The sequence below is a fragment of the Ruditapes philippinarum genome, unplaced genomic scaffold (assembly GCF_026571515.1).
Source record: "Ruditapes philippinarum isolate M1 unplaced genomic scaffold, ASM2657151v2 ctg6761_1_1_1_1, whole genome shotgun sequence".
Lineage (NCBI taxonomy): Eukaryota > Metazoa > Mollusca > Bivalvia > Venerida > Veneridae > Ruditapes > Ruditapes philippinarum.
Window position 1 is genome coordinate 76,888 of NW_026852539.1, and position 24,009 is coordinate 100,896.

The following is a 24,009-nucleotide window of genomic DNA, read 5'->3' on the forward strand; positions in this document are numbered from 1 at the left end:
CGTGAGGAAGCTATCCAGCTAGCCTACGGAACGTCGGTGGTTCTACTCAGGTACCCGTTCGTGCCTGAAATAATGCACGGAAGGGCACCAGAGGTCTTCCTCCACCAGTTAAGCTGGAACGTCGCGATATGACCTATACTGTGCCGATGTGACGTAAACCCCAAAACAAAACAATTGATAAAAAAAAATATTCTAAGGCAGACTACCATTTATGTATCCTCAACTTTATTTAAGACAGAGCAATTTGAGTTTGCGTGACAAGAACAACAATGAACAATCGAACTACTCCCATGCTTTAACACATGAAAATCACAAGATAAAAATGTGAAACACATAACGTTACCAGTATACTTTATTCTCATAAAATGTTTGACATCAATCTTGATTTATTAATTACATGTTATATAATGTAATGTAAACAATTGGTTATTTTTTTATACGTTATGCACACCATTTTCCTTGATAGTTTACCAGTTTATATACATATCATCAGCGAATACTTTGGCCACACTGTGTACCTAGCATGAATCTATTTCGTAAACACAAACTTCATGCATTATTTCGGGCACGAGCAAGTACCCGAGTAGATATATATACTAAATTCCGCTACGGCAACCGCTTATTAATAATGAAAAAATCTGAAAAGCTATATTACTTAATTTATTAAGCATGATTGACAACAACACAACAACAACATCTAGATGACAATAACCCCAAAATGCGATAATGAAAACGCGAAACTACATCTCATTGTAATAATGTTTTCGCGTGTTATTTTCATTGTTAGTTTGCGATTTCGTCTTCTAACTTTTTATTTTTGTAGTTAAGTTTTCATATTTTTTCATTTAAAGAGGAATGACCATAACGGAATCCAGTACAATCATCACTGTCTTTGTTTGAAATAAATGTACTTTTGGAAACATTGATTATGTCAAATACTGATAGTTACAATGTAAATAGCGTACTTATGGTAAATATATCATTTCAAAATCAATACATTATATTCTATTTTACTTAAAAAAGTTACAATATTAAATAAATATTTTTGTTTTTCAATCGAAAAAAGATCTAGTTTTAAATGGTCCGAAATATATCGACAGTATATATTCAACAGTTTACACATAATTATACAAAAATATACATCTTGTTTTTTCAAAATTACCTATCAATTTATAAAGGAGATAAGTATTTTCAATACTATCAAATTAGTTACCAAAATTCATCTTGCAACTGTGACATTCACTCACGCATAGACTACTTACTGTTATGCAAAATCTTAGAATAGTACAAAGAAAACAAATCAGTCGTTCATGAAATGAACTGAGTATAGCTTAAGTCACATTCGTCCAATGACAGGCTTTACTTTATTCTTTACACCATTTAAAAACCCTTATGAAAGTATATAAAATATATAAAAACACGCTGAAGTTATCCATAAGATTGCAAATGACTAGAGAAATAAGAACAAGTAAGAATTTTTTCTCTATACACCAGATAATTTCTATACTTTCACGGGTGTCGCCTCTGTAACATCTGAATTTTCTACCGTCTCCGTTTCTGCACGGTTTTTATTCTTTCTTTTTCGATTTTTCTTCTTTTTCTCTTTTCTTACATTGGTCGGAATATCTTCCGTAGCGTCCGGTTCATCGGCATCATCACCATTGACGGGCTCGACAGGTAACGGTGCTGCCCCTTCCTCTAACATGGCGGGCGGTACGTAATCTGAGTATTAAATAAAACAACATAAAAAATAGATACATTCATTTTAAAAAGGGATTTGTCTGTATTAAATTTAAAGGTCAATAAATGTAAGCTAAAATGACGTGACAAAAAAGTTCAATGATCAAACAAACCCAATTACCCATAATTATCTACCTCATTTTCTGTGAACCAATCCTATCTAAGTGACTTTACTATAATTATGATATAATTATGATAATCAAAAGTGGGCAAGTGATTTTGTGAAAATTATATAAATGTCAAAGATTCTTGAAACTATTATGGAAACAAAATTAATCAAAAATCATAAAAATCCATTAAGTAATTTAATTAATATGTTTATAATAGTTATATTACATTGGGCCAAGGCATCGCCTAAAATCGTACTTATATTTAATGGCACGGCTAAATCCATGGGCCTTGTTTAAGGCCTAGTGATGTAACAATCATATTACATCATAAGGCACAGGTACATGTACCGAGTTCAAAATGCATTGAGAGTTGAAATAGAAACTTGAATGATACATTAAAGCTTACAGTTTTTGCAGCAAGTGAGACTGAAACTTTAAGAACTTAGAGAACTCCATAACCTGCATCACGCATCTCGTGTATCTAAAGTGACTCAACCTACATTATATGAGCCGCGTCATGACAAAATCAACATAGTGCGTTTCGACCAGCATGAACCAGACCAGCCTGCGCATCCGCGCAGTTTGATCAAGATCCATGCTGTTCGCTACAAGTAGAGAAACTGATAGCGAACAGCATGGATCCTGATCAGACTGCGCGGATGCGCAGGCTGGTCTGGATCCATGCTGGTCGCAAACCCATTATGTTGGTTTTGTCGTGACACGGCTCATTTGTACTTAATTTCAATATTTACTTCATTTCACTAATGACTGGTGGGATGAAAAACAATCAATGGAGGCGATATTGTACTTTTCTAATTGCAACGCTGATAATATCGCGAAACGAAATGCTTATCTGACCCAATTACACAGGAAGCAAGTTTAACAAATATTAAAGCTCTTTAAATACAATAGATGTATAACATGTTGGCAATAAAACAGTATTATCTGTAGTACAATAACCTTTATTCTACATTGTGATAATTTAAGCACTTGTTTCTAAAACAGACATACTTTAACATGATAAGATGTTTAAGATTTTTCATTTAGCAAAGACATGTAAGCTTCCGAGTATTTGGTACAAAATTGGGTTTCACTAAATGATGAACTGAGATGTTTATATATTTATTCTGAATACAGAAACAAACTATGTTGTGGAAAATTTTCAGGTTAAATGTATATCTCACTAACGAGACAAAACAGATTCCAAGTTTTTCAAGATTACGTCATTTAACCCTAGAGTCATGGATCCACATCGTGATGTCTCCTTATATTATATGTCACTTATATAGAACGTTAAGCAGGTTCTAAGGTTGATATTTTTGTTGGTGTTAACGATGCACCAACACTATAAAGGTCATACGGCAACTTCCAGCTTTACTGATTGAGAAAGACCTCAGATGCCCCTCCATGAATAATTGCGCACACGAAGGGGTACCTGGGTAGAACCACCGACGTTCCGCAAGCTAGCTTGATAGCTTCCTCACATGAAATAATTTAATAGTCCCTGTGGAGTAACTCATAGCGAAGAAGGGCAAGTGGTTTGGAGTCAACGCCCGCATCTATGTTGATAGTAACACATGTTAAGCATTGAGTTAAATCGTAACAATCGAGTTGGAACAAGTACAATTAACAAAGACAAGGATATTAGACATTACACTCACCGTTGCATCTGTAAACAAGATCCGACCAGATTATCATTTCTTGGGAGAAACAGAACACCCCAAGTCGTCCACCAAGAAGTTCATTGTTATACACATTACCAGAATCAGCTACAAGGTTAGTCTCTTCAAATAAAAATACCCTGTAATATGTTCCAGAATTTGTATTGGTTTAAAAAAATGGAGTTATTTTGACTGGATATGTTGACTGGATGAGGTTTCGAAAGAAGGTGTTTGATCAGTACTATTGTTTGTAAATTAAACAATTATTAACACTTTCAAAATATATACATGTATACAAATATCTAAAATAATTGTCTTATCTGGAACATAATATGGAATGTAAAATATATAATATATAGATATGGAAGGCAGCAATACAAGGCAGGTACTCTAACTTTTAGCCAAAACATGATATGGTACCATGTAAAAGTGATTTAAATTTTATTAACAAATTACCTAATAAGTCCAAGAGCTGGCCTATGAATCAATTCCCATCGGTAGGCCACACGTTCCTTCCATCCCACATTTCTTGGATCTGTCCATAATAACTTTACCTACAAATAATGAGGGAGGAAGAATATTTTTCTTACTCTATATCCATGACCAAGAAGTGATCATGAATGAGAAAAGAAAGCAAGACTAATCATTGTAAGTATCTTATAAATATCTCATTCTTAGCTATAAACTGTACATACCGGGTAAAAAGTTATGTTACTTTCTTAAGAACTTCTATTTACTTGTCATTACTGTAACACTAATTTCTTCAAATTAAAAAAAAAATCCACACCGATAAGAAATGTATGATTTACACCAGTCAGATGTACCCAACACTCTGGGAAGGGCGATAATTGTTAGAAATGAGACGGGCTGTCCCAACACTCAATACTGTTCTTGATGACCGGGGATATTTCCAACTTGCAAGGTGAGGACAAAAACTGGAATATTGCCTTCTGATTGTCCTAGCAGCGGGGGATTCTACTTGGATTTTGAAAATCCAAAAAGAGATAGCCGCGCTCTTCCTCGGAGGCGGTGGGGAGGGGCGAAATAGGGCCGTACTTTCATCTGACGAGTATATAAGAACTTGTCATTGTCTATATACATTGTATATTAGAGTACTTTTTTGTCAGGCAGTAAACGTAAAACATATTTCTGTTGAATGTTATTCTAATACTAAAGCAATGCACCAATATGCAAATGTATTTTGTTTTATTCTATACAGGTTAGATGAATGAGGATTAAATGTAATAATTGCAAGTTTAAACACGTTCATATAACATATCAAGCGTTTTAGTTATGAAATACGGCAAAATTTCTTTCCGTGAATGCAATAGAGGTCTTTCGAAATAACATAAAAGTTATTATTGCCTAAGAAAAGTTATAAAATCAAATAAGATACAAATAAAATGCTCCAAACCTGGTTTGGTGTAGTTCCTGTATGCCATAAAGCATTCCGCATAACTTCACCTGGACCTGTATTTGACTTTACTAGTTTTAGCTGAATACCCGGTTCAGCTACGGCACGGAACGGCGTTGAGTGCCAATAAGTCTGGCGAGCTTTCTTCCACATGACAACATAAAAACTGGCACTGTCTTGATAACTTGATAAAATAAAATGTTTAATCTTTATTCAATGGACGAACACATTCAGCTTCAAATTTGTTCGAACACATTTCAAATCTTGATTTCTCAAAAACCGAATATTACTCTTTGATTTCCCATGTTCTCTAGAGGGCATGCTTTAGAACGCTGACTGACATTTTTTCCCAGTTATTTCTCATTCACCACAATGTAAAGAAAGTTGATATACTTGTAAAGAAATGAAAATTGATAAAAACGTTGAAGATCTTGAAACATATTGACATCAGTTTTATAGAGAAGTTATTCTATAGGGTGTAAAACATCAGACAATTACTCGTGTCTGATTCAAAATAGTAGGCGAAAACAGTTATGTACTGATAATAGTAAACAGTAACACATATTTAAAAAAATAACAGTAACATTTATGTAACTTTAATGACAGACATCAATAGCATATCCTTTTATTAGATTGAGGATAAATTTACCTGAATATAAAACCAGCATAATCATCGTCAACATCCGTGTTAACAAAGAAAGTTCCACTGAAATCTACGCCATTAAATCCGTTATAACCTGCATATATAAATACAAATATGTAAGACACAAGAAATAACATAAATCTAGAATTTAAAACAAAATGCAATAATAATTAAAAATATTTTCCATACATATTTGAAGATAGTATCATGGATGTCTCAATAATATGAATTTCTGGTCGGTAAAAGTTTATAACTTAAATTAAATAAGGACATAAATCATACTTACTGACTGCAATACCAGGATCACTATTAAGAGTCTGCACAATTTCTGCACCCTGTAATGTAAATATATAATTTGCAATCAAACAACACACATAGTAAATACATCATAACTACTTATATTGAGCAGTGCTATCTAATCATACCCACCCACGTCCGCCCCAAATTCTTAAGGCCACCTATAGGTATATGAAATTCATTTAAATTCAGCAAGATATGTCGATGAAAAATATTGCAGATCTTTCTATCTACAACTTTTAAAGAAATATTTTTTAAGACATTTACTTTGTTAATCTCAAAAAAATTCTTGTCCATAGAATAGCAGTATGTATAGAATGATGCAAATCATGCAAATTTCGGGGAGTTATATTACACTATCGTATGGTATCCTTCTTTTATACATACGTGTTTGAAGTGCAGCTGGATAAAGAATGATTCTTTGGTTGTTCATGTCATTTTTTTCTAAATGACGAAATATTATTATATCGTTTAGTGTTTAGAAGCTTATAGCATCCTTCACATTCGAAGTAAAATAAATTACGTATAACTTATTCAAATTTTGCAGGACCAAGTTATTGAATACATATGTTTCGTACGTACATCATTAAAGATAACCCAGTTCGGGTCAATCTGAGAGTCCCCAACTGGATCAAGAATAATCGTTTGAAAAGCCCGGAAGTCAGTGGCATAAAGATCTCCATTTTCTGGACATACGTCAAAACTGTCCGGATACCCATCACCGTCCGAATCATCCTTACATATATCTCCCACACCGTCAGCTAAACAAAGTTAACGTAACATGTATAGATGAAGTTATTAAACTGCTTTGATATTATTTCATTGTTTGCCATTCCATCAACTGTTAAGAGATGGCAATTCTTAAGTGAAAAAAAAAGTCTTTAACAAAAGTAAATGCTATACTTTTCCACGAAGTGTGACATTCTTTTCAATATTTTTTAAGTACGATCAAACTGACTTAATACATTTTAACTAAATTGTTTGTTTATATTTCCTGCCTGTATAACAACTGAGTGTATATATTGTTATAAAACAAACATTTCATAAAACGTACCGTCGTCATCTCTTTGATCAGAGTTTGCAACATACGGGCAGTTATCATCTACATCCGGGACACCGTCGCCATCATCATCATCGTCACAAGCGTCTCCTAATCCGTCACGATCCGAGTCACGTTGGTCGGCATTCGTCACGTTTGGACAATTATCAAATGTGTCTTGATGTCCATCTTTATCCCTGATGGTATATTTTATTTTATTATCATTTATATGGATAGCGTAGGAAATTATTGAGTTAAAGTAATATCACATCACTGAATATTTGACACTGAATATTTGACACTGAATTAGGAAAAAACTACCAATCATCATTACAAAATGGCCACTACGTAATCATAACAAAATGGCCACTACGTAGTTCTCTTACTATATTGACGGTGGGACGATGCACAGTAAAGATTCTTGTTTTAATGTGGACATAACAGAACACTTAGACATATTCTTAATTTTACACTCGTATCACACATTACATTGAGTCAGACGTTATTTTACGAATCATGTTTATTTGCAATTCAGATGACGTATTGAGAGTTTGCATTAAAAATAAACAGGCCATGGTCGAATAGGACAATTATAATTTTTAAAAAAAAAAAACTTAACAAATACATTAGAATATCAGATTTTTATTAATAATTATTTCTCTCTTAAGCATGATCAAACTGATTGATAAACTACAAATGATGTATGTCAACTAAAATCTGAATTCACATTTTCTGCATTGAAAGACATATGTATATATCATTGCCTGAAGAAAGACATATAATATTATATAATTTTACCGTTGTTATCTCTAAAAGGTTATTTTATCTCTATGGTATAACAGCATGGCTTCTAATGTTTTAAAATTCGTATTCTAACCTTTCATATTCTTTACTTGCTTAAAAAACTATTTCTCACAACTTACGTATCATTGTTACTGTCACACAAATCACCTAGAAGGTCATGGTCAGTGTCGAGCTGGAAGGTAGAAAAAGTTTATCTGACTAGTTTATCTGACAATTCTGGGGAATTAAAAGAAATAAATTAGCTATCATTTTAATTTATCAGGGATGTCGTAAACGCATAGAAAATAAGACATTTGATGGACACTATTTAAAGGTCATCTTTTAATACGCAGGAATAAAAGAATATCTCATTGTTATACAGAAGGAAATTCATAGATAAAAAAGTAAGTGAAGGTATGATTATCGATGTGATTTGAATTATTCCAGAAAATTAGATAATGGGTCATTGAACGTTAATAGAGATTGTATAATTGCCAATTATAAGCCTTCAACGGAAATTTCTATAAATACATGAAGATAAAAGAAGGGCATTTACCTGGTCTGGATTCTGTGTGTCAGGGCAATTATCACAGGCGTCACCCACATTGTCACCGTCAGTGTCTATCTGGTCGGCGTTTGCTTTCTTAGGACAATTGTCTTCTTCATTTAAAATTCCTGAATACAAAAAAGGTTTGAATGGCGATAAAATAAATTATACCATGCAAATGTAAATTGAAGGCATTTGAAAGATACGTTCACGTCTCGTATTGATTAATCGTACAGTCAGACTAACAATATATCAAAGGCAATTAATTCTCCATTCTTTTTATATATGTAGAAGTCGAATGAGTCATTTCAGTTGTTGTTGTTGTTGTTGTTGTTGTTGTAAAGGATTCATAAAATATATATTTACCGGTATTTTATATCAATTCCTATTGTACTAAATACATAACTCAAAAACTAAATATCGTTTAATAAGTGATATTGAAGGCATTGAAAGTATTATTTATAATATACAACGCACAAGTTTGGCGATTCACTACTTTCTCTTCCTGACCATGAAAATAGCAGTAGGTCCATTTAGACATTCAAGGCTTTATTGATAGATCCCTACTATGACCTTTCAATTGAATAACAATAGAATTAACCACAAACATTGACATGTGCACTTTTTTTAACAAATATGTTGTTGTGAAATTCTTATTGTATCCACTAATGATACTTATAATTAGATAGGTCAGAGATCTATGCATTTTATATTAGCATGCTAGGACTAAAATACGATGTAAGGATGATTAAACCAGAATGGCAAGATGTTCAAGATGCCATGATGAGATGATGAAGTTGAATTGCACGGTGGTAGAATAGCAATCATAAGATGATACGATTGAGAATCCGCCAATGTACCATGGTTCTTTTCTCCATCGTACCATCGCATAATAGTGACTTTTTTACAGCGTTATTGTGCTTTCATAGTTATATTCCATTGCGTTTTCATCATCGTGCAATAATACTATCGTTGTTTTGTCCTCCTTAGCACGTGTATCGCATGGTTAGGGTGTAAAAAGGTTGCAATGGTTCAAATGAAACACCATTTGAGAGAAACGTGCAAAGCATTGGACCCTATATACATTGAATATTTATTTTTAGATTTATTTGATTATTTGAAGAATAACGCGTTTCAATACAATTCGAAACATAGATAAAAAAAATAGTGTACCATCGTTGTCCATATCCGGATCGCATGCATCTCCGAGTCCGTCATTGTCCGTATCGTCTTGATTACGGTTCGGAATCTCCGGGCAGTTGTCACAAACGTCGCCGGACTCGTCCGGATCCTCTTCCGTATTGCTTTGGTCTGGATTTACATGGAACGGACAGTTATCCTAAACGTGTATAAAGACAAGTTCAGTGCATTTACGTTTACGTATACAGCCATATATAAAGTTTTAAAAATGTAAGATTGAATAAAGTAAAATATTTTCTACTTTTTATATGAACTGTGTAACACTCATTAAAACCTGTTCCAATGTCATACCTACCTTCCACTCGATCTATAGATGCAAAACTCGTCTTCTAATAACAATAATAATAATAAAGTTCGATAATTTTTCATGACATTTAATAATATCTTTAGAAGATAAAACATACTCACTAGCAGAAATAGCTACAGGCATGATTAATTTGATATTTAATGTCAAAGTGCGGATGAAACGAAGTGACTGTAACCTAGTTAATTTGTTTAAAGTCTGAAATATAAAAGTACGATTTTATGCTGTGAACTTCTTGATTGATTATAAAATGTTCTTATCATTGGGCAATAAAATCGGTCTCTCTGTGTTGTATGGTGTCTGATTTGTTTTTGTGTTTTCGCCCTGCGAACCCGCCAAGCGAAAGGTCGAGAATTAACAAGTTCAAATGGCGGAGGCGCGGATCGAAAACACGCTAATTAGCGGATGCGCGGGGCGAAATTTAATACGAGATAGTGAGATACCTACTTAAAATCAATAGTAACACTTTTTATCACGGTTTTAACTTTAACAGTACAATTTACCCGGAGAACGATAACATATTTGTCAGTGTTGAGAGCATGGTTCTAAAAAAAACATGTCTTTAACTTCTAGCATAATAATAATTATGGGAAATACCTTCATGTGGAATGATGGCATTCATTTTGACGTCATATCACCAAGAGACGTTTATGTAACGTTAATTTGACAAAAATCTGTAGCATAATACGTTACAGCAGTGTTATTTTGAAAATGCCCAAATTAGCGACGTCAGATAAAAATGCGGCGCAACGCGATTTCATTGAATACTGTGTTCAGTTGAAGAAGCGTCCAGCGTTAATTGGCAGCATGGAGAACATTATATTTTATCAAGATAATGCACCTGGTCATAGATCTCAGGAGACACAGATTTAACTTGATGTGATAGGTTTTCAGAGACTTCCGCACGCCCTTAGACTGTGCTACAGTTTGCAGAGTTTCCTTATTTGAAATCACAATTACGAGGTCACAGTTTCAAAAACTTCAGCGAATTCCGCCAGGAACATCTACGAGTGTTGAGTAAATTAAAGCAGGACTACTCTTAAAACGTTTATGATAAATGCTGAAAGTGCACCGAGAAACACGGAGAATACTTTGAAAAGCATTAAAAAACCTTATAACATCATGACGTTTATAACGGCGTGCGCCGGGTATGACGTGTAGGTAGCATTGTTTAAATTTTGATAACTTGGTCAACTTAGGAGGTATTTTGATTTTATTTCGCATAGACACACATAAAAGGTGTATTGACCTTTCCCTAGCTGGATTTCTCTAATGTGTTATAATTGATTGAGTAACAGACTTTGTCTACGATATTTTGGGACAACCCTCGTAAATATAAAACGCGGGGGCGTGGAGCGTGATTTAAGAAATAAAACGCTTCGGCCATTATTCATATATTTTGTAAGGTGACTGGTAGGGATCATACATGTCTGTTGTTTGCATGTCTAAGTTGAATTCTGACAATTTCTCAGGAAGACTTTAATCATTTCTTTACAAAGAACCTAAGTGAACAAATCTGCCACAAACTGAAGTTCTTGTGACACGCACTGTCTGACATACCGGAGAGTTTGGAATGCCGTCGTTATCTTTATCTGGATCACATGCATCACCCAGACCATCACCGTCCGCATCTTCCTGACCACTGTTTGGTACTGTAGGGCAATTGTCCTGAAATAACGAAATTACGTAGATAGATAACTTCATGTCAGCAATGGAATATGCAGTATGCATTGTTTTTACCTTTGGTCTGCTGCATTTATGTTGAATGACTCATGATCTCATTTATTTTAAAGGATAAACATTCAGCTGAAAACAGTATATACCCGAGACAGCACTGCACGGAAGTGCAGACTGGTCTGGTTTTAAACTGGCGACACAGGCTAAACACTTCCGGTTCCGGTAGGTAATAGGTAAGTGTAACAATTTGGCATGTTAGATCAAATTCTATAAAACATTATACCGCATAAGTACTTTTTTTCTGCGGGAACTTTATTTCTGCTATTTCTGCGGTTTATAACGACACCGCAGATTTAAAAACCGCGAAAATTAAGCCTTTCGCTATGTCTACATGAATGTCGGAATATGTCAACTACATGTATTGTATAATTACATTACCATGTACCGTTATCAGCTTTTGTAGATGGGAATTATTTTTCTTTATGTATCCGTCATGAATAAAATATTAGAAAAAAGTTACCTTACTTGTTCTTTTTGTTTAAAAAATATCATGTTTGTATGATTTTCGCTCACCCTAAGCTTGATTTATTTTAAAAATAAAACTATTACAGTTTGACGGGTGCAATAAACATACCCTTTTGTAATTGTACAATATATTGTGTCTAAGTGCGATATTACCATTGTTTATTTTTCACACTTCATATTTATACACATGCAGTATTACAATTAATTGTTGTCATTGCATGTTGTTGATTTTTGTTTATTAACGTTTTGTTTATTGCGTTCATTGAACGCCGCCTTTCCTTGTTGATCTTGTTTATCATATTTTATATACCGATACATGGTGATCACATGAACCCACATTATAAGTTGTCTGCATGTTTACCGTGAGTAATATACATGTTACATCAACATATCTTGAAATGTTGTCTGTTTGTATCGGTTAATTTTGTAAAAATATCTAAATTAAAACGCAGAAATAAAAAACATCGATGCGAGAATGATGACACCGCAGAAATAAGATACGCAGAAATTTAAAACCCCTTATTTTAAACAAAATCGCAGAATTTTAAGCCCGCAGAAATAAGTACTTATACGGTATAACATATATTTTATTCTATGTATAACTTTAACAAATATATTACTGAAAGAATATGTCAAGAAAAGTCATGTGTATATACACTATCAGAAATAAATTATTACGATTTACAAAAACCACTTGTAAAGAGGAAGAAAGACCATAACTGAATATAACAAAATAAAATGTTTATGTACATGAAACACTATTGACATTACATCTTCTTATTTTAGTACTATGTCTTCTAAATAAAAATAGGACTAGAAATGCTTTACATTTGCATATTAGTCGGAGTAATTCATATAATTATAAAATAGATTTGAAATATTACGACATTTAATATTAGCCAAACTGCCTAAAGGGAGGAAAACGCACCAACTTCAACGCTTTTACTTACGCCGGAGTTACTTCCCATTTTATCAAGGTTAAAATCTTTAAACTGAATATTTGCGAATATAAAACAAAACTAATCAAAAGTTCTGGTAACTATATAACGTATAAACCATTTTAGAAACAAAATGAAATTAAAAAATATGTACTGAATAGATTACATTTATCTACAACAATCTCATTATTTCACAGTTTACTATAAGTGTTGGAAATAATTTAGTCATGTCTTGACTGTGACATTAACACGAGTTGATAACATCAACATGTGTTTGTCAGTGTTTAACAGTCGCAGGCCCAACTGGACTATAAAAGCCAGCAGATGGCGCTAGGGCAGGTTTCTTATTAATCTTATGCATGCTTCACTTCAGGGACCCTTTTTCAAAGATTTAAGATTAATTACCAAATGCATTTAAACAACACTTGGCATGTATGTAGGCATGGATATTCTTGATATAGATTGACCAAAATTATTCAAAATAAAACTTTGTTAAGTGTGTCTCTAGAAAAAAATACTGGCTGTCAAATTTGAAATTTGAATTTCCATGGGAGGAGCCAACTGATCATTACAGGTCATGAACCTTCAGTAGTAAACAGATGCACGTGGCAGTGTTTATTTCAGTGAGAGAGATTTGTAGCAGACGATATAAATTTCAGGGAGGGAGATTTTCAGCAGACGACACATTCGAATGCTGAATACATGATTAGAAAAAACAATAACTTTTACTGATCTTACTTTATCAAAAAGTATTTATATCCAACAAATTTACAATAATCCATTAATCTATGATTTTTTTTAAATTTCAAAGTACTGATTCAACTTGTATTTAAATGGTTTAAACTTCATGAAAACAGTAAAAGTAACTTCCATGTATATTTCATTTACACTATATTTTGTTGTAAATATCTTGTAGTCAAAATTACATTTCACAAATGTTTATCATTTGTATAAAATTTTTATATATTAATAGTTTAAAATATTTTAAATTCCTGTCAAGATCATTTTTAGCAGTTTTTCTTAAAAGAAATGTCCCATGTAAGGCACATCCTTTGGATTTGGACATAGTTGTCTGACTTGATGAAAAACAACTGACTTCAAAAATAATATCTGGACAAGATGGCTTGATAATTTCTTTTAATTAATCTGATTAATCTGTGAGATATATAAAACATCCATTAAACCTCTCCTGTGTAAAATCAGCTGTTTTGTTTACATTCTCTCTGCAGGTTAACACTGCATTCTATTTTTAGCTCATGGTTTATAACAGACAGTTTTACATCACTGATTAGTCACACCCACAAATACTCGCTGCCGCGGCAGCGAATGTTGCCCCTATATCATAAACTAAAAGATAACGAAAGTTGAAATGACCTTGATACGCTCATATATAAAATAATGAGACGTTATCGTGCACTGGGTTGTTAGTTTATAAAGTTAAATCTACACACTATATTTAGCTCGATCTACAATATTCTAAAATGGATGCCGTAGTGAAATGGATAAGGATTTTCCTCCTAACATTTATTTGGCTTCCGATGGAAGTTGTTAAACTTCTTTTGGCAAGATATGTGTCAAAAAGTATGGACAGAGCGATCACTGAAGACACCGGTGTTATAATGAAGGCTATTGGATGGGATGAAAAGGATTATGCAGGATCTACTTATTGTCTCGGATATGTGAAAATGTGGTACCGCTCTAGATTTCTTGACATTATGAAAGAAGCACAGCGCGGTAAACTGGCACCAAACTCTGACGTCATCATGCTTGGTGACCGGAAACTCTGCAAGATTCTTGACTTTCAAACAAAAGGGAGGCCACTCATATTGAATTTCGGAAGCTGCACCTGACCACCGTTTGTCGCCAAACTTTCCAAGTTTCAAAAACTTGTTGATGAGTTCAGCGACAAAGCAGACTTTCTTGTTCTTTACATAGAAGAAGCGCATGCATCAGACGGTTGGAAATTTAGAAATAATTACGATATAAATACACACAGGGACTTGAACGAGCGATTAGCTGCAGCGAGAAAACTTGAATTACTTGATCCACATTGTCCAATTGTTGTAGATACAATGAACGATAGTGCAAATAAAGCTTACGGTGCCTTATATGAACGTTTGTATATAGTAATAGATGGAGTTATTGTGTACGAGGGCGGAAGGGGACCCATGTGGTACAAAATTGAAGAAGTAGAGGGATGGCTGAAGATGTATTTTAAAAGCTAGATATTAAACTAGAAATGTGATTCTAATCCAACGATAATTGCCATTATCACCCGTTCTTGTAATGGAAAATGTTTATATTTTTTATATCCCGTTTTTGTAATTGAATATGTTTATATTCCATTACAAAAACGTATTCAAGTTAAAGAACTTGGTAAAATTCCTGAAAATATGAAAAAGAGCGTATTCAAGTTTACGAACTATGTAAAATTCATGAAAGTATGTATTATCAATATTTCAATGGCAGATGACAGTGGGAATATATATGTTGTACAATCTATAATGACTAAATCTGCTGAAATTGCTTTTTCAAGGCAGATTTATGAAGCGATTTGTACAACTAGTGTGTAACAGTGTCATTCTCATTTCTGTATTGGTTATACCTATAGATTATCAAGTTGTATTGTTATATGAATTATTTCATCATGATTAAATATTCATCCTTATTTTTTTCCCTTGTATTTTATGGTTATGCACAAGTACATAACAGTTTATGTACAGAGTAGTTTATGCACAAGCACAATTACGTGACCTGAATCAAGATTTGAACATTACATAGTTTAAAAAATATAAAAACAGAACAAAGTCGTAATGCAATATTCGTATAATAAGGTTTAGTTGTCTTTCGATAATTGTGTTCGTATTTATTCGGTATAATTCGTCATGCTTCGTATATATGTTAATACGGCTACAGGTCGCATCTAGGATTTGTGTACATTCAGGGATTATGGGTAATCTAAAAGTCTGACACGTATTGATACAGCATGGTCATTTCAAACACATGATAATGAAAAGTTGATGTTAGTTTTGTAATCGTTATGCATCTGCGTGCACTTTTATTTTCCGCAAGGCAATACTTTCTATAATTGAAATTGTAACTTTTAAATTGCACTTTTATCCATATAACTCATATCTGTATGTTAATGTGAATATGTGTAAAAATTATGTTAAAATAATGTATTTATAAGATAGCGCAAATTCAATATATAAAAATAATTGAACCTAAAAATACAATGTATACCGATAATACGATGTTCATTTATAAGATAAGGAGGTGACATAGATATCATGTTACATAAAGAGACTGTAGATAGTTTTTACCTTGCGACAACGTTTGTCGGTACACGGTATGGCATCATCAGGTGTACCGTCTATATCTGTATCCCGGCTGCATATCTTCCCGTCACCAGCGTAACCAACCGTACACTGTGTTAACATAACATGTTTTTATAGTTCATCTAAACACATAAAAAAACAGTTATATTTTTAAAAGGAATAACATATACTTCATGGACACATTTTTTTTCCAAATAATATTAAGAATGATTTGCAATTTCAGTGCAACTATCTTTTAAAAAGAAGTTGTTAAGAATTCATGAACACCATATAATTACTGCAACAAAACGAGATCAGATGTGACATGCCACTTTGTCTTAAAATTGCTATTCTGCTCCCACGAGATACTAACTTGAGTGACGACTTAGTATGTCATGATAACTAGTAACTTACCCAGGGACCGGGATAAAAAAAATAGAAGTGCCAAGCTGAAAACAGTACTGCATTTGAAAAAGAAATGAGTAGTGATAATACTAGTCATTATTTCTTCAAACTGTTACAGAGTACCTGGCAAATAAACGGAAGTATTCTTTCAACAATAGTAAGTCAACACTTCGTGTGGCATTTAGGGAGACGTGACTTGAAACCTCTTTTGATGTTTATACACGTACTTTTCCATTGTAAAAAACTCAGATAGTACTAATTTATCTTTAAATAACATTAAAGAGTATATAATAAAGAATAAAGAAGAAAATATGACAATCACACAGAGGAATTCAATATCTCGTGTAACAGTTCCTTCCCCTTGATTAAGACCATGTCACTTTTAAAATCGCAAATTTGTGTTGTACGAGTATAACATTAGCTGAATGTTATAATTATATGTATTTTACATAGATAAGAAAAAGAACATGTTTTGTCCGTTTTTGTTATCGCTTGCTACTCTAAATGAATTATATGAAGTTTATCAGACTGCAAATCAATGAACATTTTAGTTTCATTATTTTGGTAAAGATTGTGTTTACAGTCAAACCTGACAGTCAAACCCTTCCGATACCACACTTGGTAAACATCTTGCATATTCGCTGCATTCGGTTAGATCTGGACATAACGTAACTCTCCGAAGACATCCGATTGTCTGGTTTCCGGCATACCCAATTAAACATTTTCCGCATTCGTAAGATCCCTAGAAAAATCGAGATGTTTTAAATGAAACCTAGCATCAAGAGTTCATTTCGACATGTTGAAAATATTCTAAAACTATTAATTTCAGTATAATGTTTTTTTTTTCATACATGTTCTTTATTACGTAATGACTGTGATGACGTATCATAAAGTTGAAATCGTGAATTCATGAAGATGAAGTTGGTAATTCATGCAGTTGAAATGTCTTTACTGGTCTTCGTAACTATTTTCAATCACTCCAATGGCACCAGCACTTAATTATAAATTTACGCAAACTCCATCTTCATTTATTTATACATCATCTATTAAAAGTCGTTTTAATACAGATATTGACATTCATGTCCTTTTACAAAGAGGTCGACTCATAAATGTGAAAATGTTGGTAGCCATAAAGGACATGTATGAAAATAAAGATCTTGAGATAATTGTCATATTGCTTTATTGAACATACTTTTAGTATATGTTTTAACAAAGTTTCTATATACATGTATACTGCAATTAACATGAGTCATAAAACAATCAAACTAGGATTTATATAAGTATGGATTGGTTTATAATGGGCACATTTTCAATATGTATTTCATCAGCATCATTTGGATACTAGTAAGACTCGTATTTTTTAAAAATGATGCCAGGGTTCAAAATAATGTATGAACTTACAACTGTATTGAAGCACTCGGAATTTTCAACGCACGGACCGCTAGGTGGCGACAATGCACACTCATCCAAATCACTGCATGTCTGAAAACAAACACAAGTGAATTTCTGGTACGATAGTGGGTGTGAAAATAATGATATGCAAGTATGTTCAAACTTTCGTCCTATTATTATTTATAGATCAATATGTTTGACTACAGTGATTCTTGTATATATAGAAAATATGGCGACTGCACGTTAAGAAAATTAACAATTTTCTCTTTTATTTACAGCCGGCCGTATAGGCACATAGGAATATAATTTAATTGGGGTATTAAAGCAACTCATACATCAACATATAATATTAATGAATACAAAATTTTGAATATTTTGAATGTCATAATCAAATATCGTTTTTTATATATTCTGAATACTCATGTGTACAGTTTAACGGGTCCCTCTGTGATACCTGTTTCATTGTTTTGGCCTCTTCAAGTCCGACTCCCTCTACATCCTCCCCGATATATCCCACCGGACAGTCTTCACACCGGAAACCACCAACAAAGTTCGTGCACAAACTCTTATTGTAGCACGGATTGTGAAACATACACTTAAATAGAGTTCAAAAATTTATTGAAGAAATATTCCAAATTGTCAGAATAAGAGACTTAGTGTAAAATCTTAATTGTTACATGATGCAATAAAGGTGCAATGAAATAATTATTTGTCGTTAAACACATATATCTGTTAAATGCCATAACATGTCTTTTTCTTTGCTTTCTTTGCTTAATCAAAATAAGTTTTTAAATTAAATTTACCTCATTCACATCCTTACAATCTGTGCCATTTCCTTCGTATCCCCTCGGACACGGACCGCATCGGAATCCCTCGGGTGTGTCAATACATTTTACATCCTTGGCACAAGGATTGCTCTCACAACCAACTCTTGCCACCCTGCAGTTTCCGCGGCGTCCGTCACCTGTGAGTCCAGCTGGGCACGGTCCACACCGGTAACTGTCTCCAACGTTGAAACATTTTACACCTGAATCATCAAGATGAAAACATGCCTAATATATATTCTCAACAGTGACGTCTGCATGGCGGCAAATTGTCGTTTCCTAGTACATGGGCCCCAGAACAACAGTATCCATTTGCGCTAAAAACTAGTTCTGTGTAATTCAGAACAAAAACGTACACATATATGTACAAAGTAATCACTTCGTGAAAGACATCATATATTCATTATATTTGTTTAATTAATTCCATTGATAAATTGAGTAGCGTACTGTGTCAAAGTCAATGTGAGAGGAGGGTCAGAATTTGCAATAGAGATTTGCATTACTAACATGAACATGTTGTGAATAAAATACGATACTAATAATATCATTCGCCTTCCAGCAATACTTTATTTTCTTGATTATTATAAAAGTAACTTACAAAATCAGGTTATAGATCATAATAAATAAATTACACAACATATAAAATATGTGATCTTGTGTTTTAAAAACCTTTTATACATCTTATCTTTTAACATATCTATAAAGGTTAACTTTCATGTAATAAACTTGAATTTTTGTTATATACATGTAATGAAAGGAATACAGTTGGGCGGGCTAATTATGCATTTTTAGCAAGTCTACACTTATTAATACTAGTAATTCACTACACGTGTTGAAAAACGTTATATTATATATTTATATTTTCATTAGAAATGCACAACCCTCTTACGAAATGATCCTAATCTGAAATGTATGTACATGTATTTGGCATGCACCGTTTTAGATTATAAACAAGTGCTTTTTAAGTATGTGAATTTAATACAGAGATAAACAGCTCTGAGTTACCTCTGTAGCATGGATTATCGGCACATGTTGGTATTTTTGCGCATCTTGCTCCATCTCCATAGTAACCACGCGGACATTCTCCACATCTGTAGCCTCGTTCTGTGTCTTGACACGTGACGCCGGTAAAACACGGATTGTTCCGACACGTTGTAACCTGTCTAGCTGGGACGACTTCAATTAAACAATCAAGCGAACATTGGTCTTTGAGCTTACATTAATAATTAAGCCTTAGTATGTTTTCAATATTCAAAGCTGAAACATATATTAACCATTTGATGAAACAGTTAACAAGTGTTATGATGCATACATGTATATATTATTGATTGTAAGACCGTTGCTCCATGTATGTGGACACCTGAGGTGTGTTGATGTCAACTTTCACAAGATAATTATAACCGCACCCCCCCCCCAAAAAAAAAAAAAAAAAAAAAAAAAAAAAAAAAAAAAAAAAAAAAAAAAAAAAACAAAAACAAAAAAACACACACACACACACACACACACACACACACACAAACAAAAAACAAAAACACTAACGACTAATTGTTTTTCTGTTGTTTTCGGTTTGTTGTCACGTCACATGTCTCTGTTGTCTGTAAACATTTATTGTCCTTTTTATTATTGAACTATTATTGAACTGTACTATGTTTCGATTTTTTGTGAATATACATGTACTTCAAAATACTTCCTTAATTAGTACTTACCTCTTTCCTGTCTTCTGCACATCTCGCACTGTCTGAGAACTTCGTGAAGTTGTCTTGTTTCACGAGATTGTAACTGCATATCTCTCTGCATAACTCGTATAGCCTGAGTTAGCTCCCTTAATGATTGACTTAACGTATAAAACATAGGATCTGTAATGTAAATACACTCCTTAATTTGTGTACGCCTACATAGAATTTTATTTATAAATAACTGTTGTAACAAAATATATTTCGTCATAATCGAAACTGACAAACATAGCTGCGGGTTTTGTTTTTGGCAAACATAAATACATTAAAAGGAGATAAACGTTTTTCATCGTGCAATATAAATCAAACACAGAAATATTCAAACGAGCCTTGCTTTGTGCTTTTGTTTTTTTTCAAAGATGACTTCTTCTTTTTAAAGTGGATCAATTACAAGATATTGAGTACAAAGAGATTGCTTGTTATTAAGTACATTTACCCGACTGAGGGATCTGGTTAGTTCTACGATCGCGAGTATCACGTGCTTCTTCTCTTATACGGTTTCCGGCCGGAACAATACGAACGTTAGTCACTCCAAGGTTCTGCTGTTTTCTATTTCGTAACCAGTCTGGGAAGATCGGAATTGTCGATATTGAAATAGTTTCAATCGGGTCACAGTCAAGGTATTGAAGCATTTCCTGTAAGTCCACCCGTGAGTAAAATTTTAGTTTTTCATGACTGTCCTGAAATATACACAAGTAGTTCTGTATTCTTAGACGTGGTCAGTATTTTTACGTGACGTATTCTTTCTCAAGGTAAGCAATGATCTGATTATACTACTGGTATTAATATTCAAAGGTGTCATCAGTGATATTTAAACTGATATTCCACGTGCAATTATACACGTGTAAAAATCATGGTTTTGTGTCGTTTGAATTCAAAAATATACCAGACACATACTATGTCTTACTTTGAAAGTTTGAACTTTCATTTGAATAGATTATGAACATTTTATTCATTCCATGAAATAAGTTAGAATTCTATTGTCAGTGGATTGAACATACTTTGGTTTTAAGTAAAAACTTAATACAATGTATCAAGATTTACCATTGTTTATATAATGTGTCATAATACATATCATATGTTATATTATGTATCATAATTTACCACAATGATTCTGCCCATAAACGCATCTCTGATGGGAATTTCTGTGTTTTCCTCTTCCAATATAGGCTGGCAATCTACGAACAGGCGCACTTTATTTGTATTCTTGTTTAATTCTGACAGATGAATCATCAAGTCATGATCTCCAGTCACTAGTGGGTCCAATTTAAACGATGATTGAAACTGCCTTTGGTCACGTGTCCAAATGATCAAGAACACTGGAAGATTGAAGAAGTTTGTCAAAGCAAAATATGGAACTAGACTCATTTTTATACAGAAACTTCTAGTATATAAAATACTAATTAACACTTGTCGTCATGCACTCACTGTTTAATTGTATAATCAAAATAGTATTGATAACCTAACCTTTTTGATGCACAGATAAACTATCTAACTTTAATAAACTTTTTTACGTCAAAATTAATCTAAAATATCATCCTTTGTAATGGTTTTGTTGCTTTGAAAACGCTTCATTTACAAAGGTTTTATTCACATTTAATGTCTGCGGGCTAAAGGTGATATTGCAGACGACAATGCAATTAAATTTTCAAGAGACAGACTGGATTGACTTCGTGTTATTGTCAATCTTTGTTATTTTTTCTTTATCAGTGTAGTATCAATTTGCTATTTAATTTGTTACGAATCTTGTAGACTGTCAATACTCTGAAGCAAAAAGACAAGTTTTGTTAAACCTGGGACTAAAAATGTAACTTTCCGTCCCAGGTTAAACGTATAGATGCTATTTGTTAACGCTGCTTATAAATAAGGCAATAGATTACTTAGCAATTCAATATCATTTTAAATGTACATGTATAACATTCGAAAGGAAATGTATTTACATTCATTTTGCTTAAAATGTGCATGCATTGTTTCCATTATTAAGCTTATAAGCTAACTTCTAAATTACCTCTAGATAGTTTGAAGTATTATTGTAACAAAAAAAAAACTCCAATTTGTGAGTTCCATGAGAAAATTCACTTTTTCACCACATACATTTTAAATTACAATTTTGAAATCTTACATGTTGAAATACGTGAATCCCATCTGATTAAGAAGGAGCTGTCGGGAGTAACTTGATTTCGCCAAAAGTTCCTGACTTGTATTAATGTTTCAGGTCTGTCACCCTGTATCACACCGACCAGGTACAACTCCGGGTTCAAAACGAAAGCCTCCGGATACTCATCAGCTTTAACTGTAAAGATAACAAACAAGAAATATAAGTCTTAATACACAGTTTACAATTAGAATGAACTTCGAGCTGCACAATTTAGTTAGCACATAAATATCTTTCATCTGAAAGAAACATATAAGTAGTCACAATATACTTTGGTGTTTTAAAAATAGCACATCTGGGTATATATTTCACCGAGACATAAATTATAGAGTTGTTTTATAGGATCATTATCGAGTTGAATTGTACCACTCGTAATTTTCATAAAGATTTTCAACTTTGCACTTAACATGCACTTATCTAAATCAAATTACTATAAATTTTTTACGTCTTTGAACAGCGTGTCTGTTTCTGGAGATATCTCGTTATAGGCACCTCACCACCTTGTTACTATATAACTTAAACTGTTGGACATGAAATAGTCTTTTACATCTTCATCAATATCAATTGAAAAAAAATCTTCGTTAATTTCAAGCCTAATCACGTCATATTGTTTGTTTAAAGTTACGTTTTAATTAACGAAAATAATGTTTATAAAATGCTTACCTTCAACAGGGTCTTGACTGCTTGATGTCTTTATACAAAGTATGATACAAATTATCACAGATAACAAATCCATAGTTCAAGTTTAATAAACTCTTTAGAATTAAAAAGTCATTGGTGGTTTAAATGGAATAAAAATGCAATTCTTGATTATAATGGAAACACAATTAAACACATTTTATCTAGCTATTTTTTTCCATTTATACTTTTTATATTTAATAGGTTTAGAAATGATTCATTGACAAGTGGAAAGTTAATCCAAAATATTTTAATTTATTTTTCTACGATCACATATTCTTGAATCTTAAAGTAACCAATTTGACGCGAACAATATCTATAAAAAACTTTTCTTTCCGAAATAACTTCTGTATTTGAAACTCGATATCAGTGAATATAAATTCAATTTTTCGCTTCATAAACTTTTCGTCTTCAATTGTTAAAGATATACAGTGATACAGAGAAAATACGCCACATCCAGCCTCGTTTTCGAGTGCAGAATCCGTCAGATTTAAAGGGTTTGGACATGTGTTTTACGAAAATAAACAACACATGTTTCAATTTCCCCTTAATTTGCACATAATGGACTACGTGATAGCCCCGACTGTGAGTTTGAAACCGATCTTTATCGTCTGCAAACATTTATTT

The 24,009-nt window shown here is 33.0% G+C and overlaps 2 protein-coding genes across 2 annotated transcripts; one reads left to right on the forward strand and one right to left on the reverse strand.

Annotated features, from left to right (window-relative positions):
- Positions 1-334: 334 nt before the first annotated feature.
- LOC132716560 (cartilage oligomeric matrix protein-like) lies at positions 335-23,879 on the reverse strand. Its single transcript, XM_060699862.1, has 23 exons — positions 23,368-23,879; positions 22,672-22,842; positions 21,654-21,868; positions 20,986-21,229; positions 20,523-20,672; positions 19,822-19,992; positions 18,796-19,019; positions 18,447-18,587; positions 18,002-18,082; positions 17,190-17,342; positions 16,202-16,306; positions 11,299-11,406; positions 9,408-9,573; positions 8,244-8,362; positions 7,828-7,880; positions 6,920-7,101; positions 6,448-6,626; positions 5,855-5,903; positions 5,575-5,662; positions 4,926-5,109; positions 3,968-4,065; positions 3,512-3,651; positions 335-1,722 (listed from the first exon to the last, which is right to left on the reverse strand). Exons 1-23 carry the CDS (start codon positions 23,438-23,440, stop codon positions 1,502-1,504), a joined length of 3,315 nt encoding a protein of 1,104 aa, XP_060555845.1. The 5' UTR covers positions 23,441-23,879; the 3' UTR covers positions 335-1,501.
- On the forward strand, positions 14,050-15,546 carry LOC132716569 (thyroxine 5-deiodinase-like). The gene has a single exon (XM_060699874.1). The coding sequence runs from the start codon at positions 14,360-14,362 to the stop codon at positions 15,101-15,103; it is 744 nt and encodes a 247-aa protein (XP_060555857.1). The 5' UTR covers positions 14,050-14,359; the 3' UTR covers positions 15,104-15,546.
- Positions 23,880-24,009: the final 130 nt, after the last annotated feature.

Excerpts from the sequence above, each read along its gene's own strand:
- LOC132716560 (XM_060699862.1), bottom strand. The coding sequence starts at position 23,440 with ATGGATTTGTTATCTGTGATAATTTGTATCATACTTTGTATAAAGACA. Across the intron at positions 19,020-19,821 it reads CGATAATCCATGCTACAGAG|GTGTAAAATGTTTCAACGTT; the intron begins GTAACTCAGAGC and ends TTGATGATTCAG. Across the intron at positions 9,574-11,298 it reads ACGGCATTCCAAACTCTCCG|GATAACTGTCCGTTCCATGT; the intron begins GTATGTCAGACA and ends ATACACGTTTAG.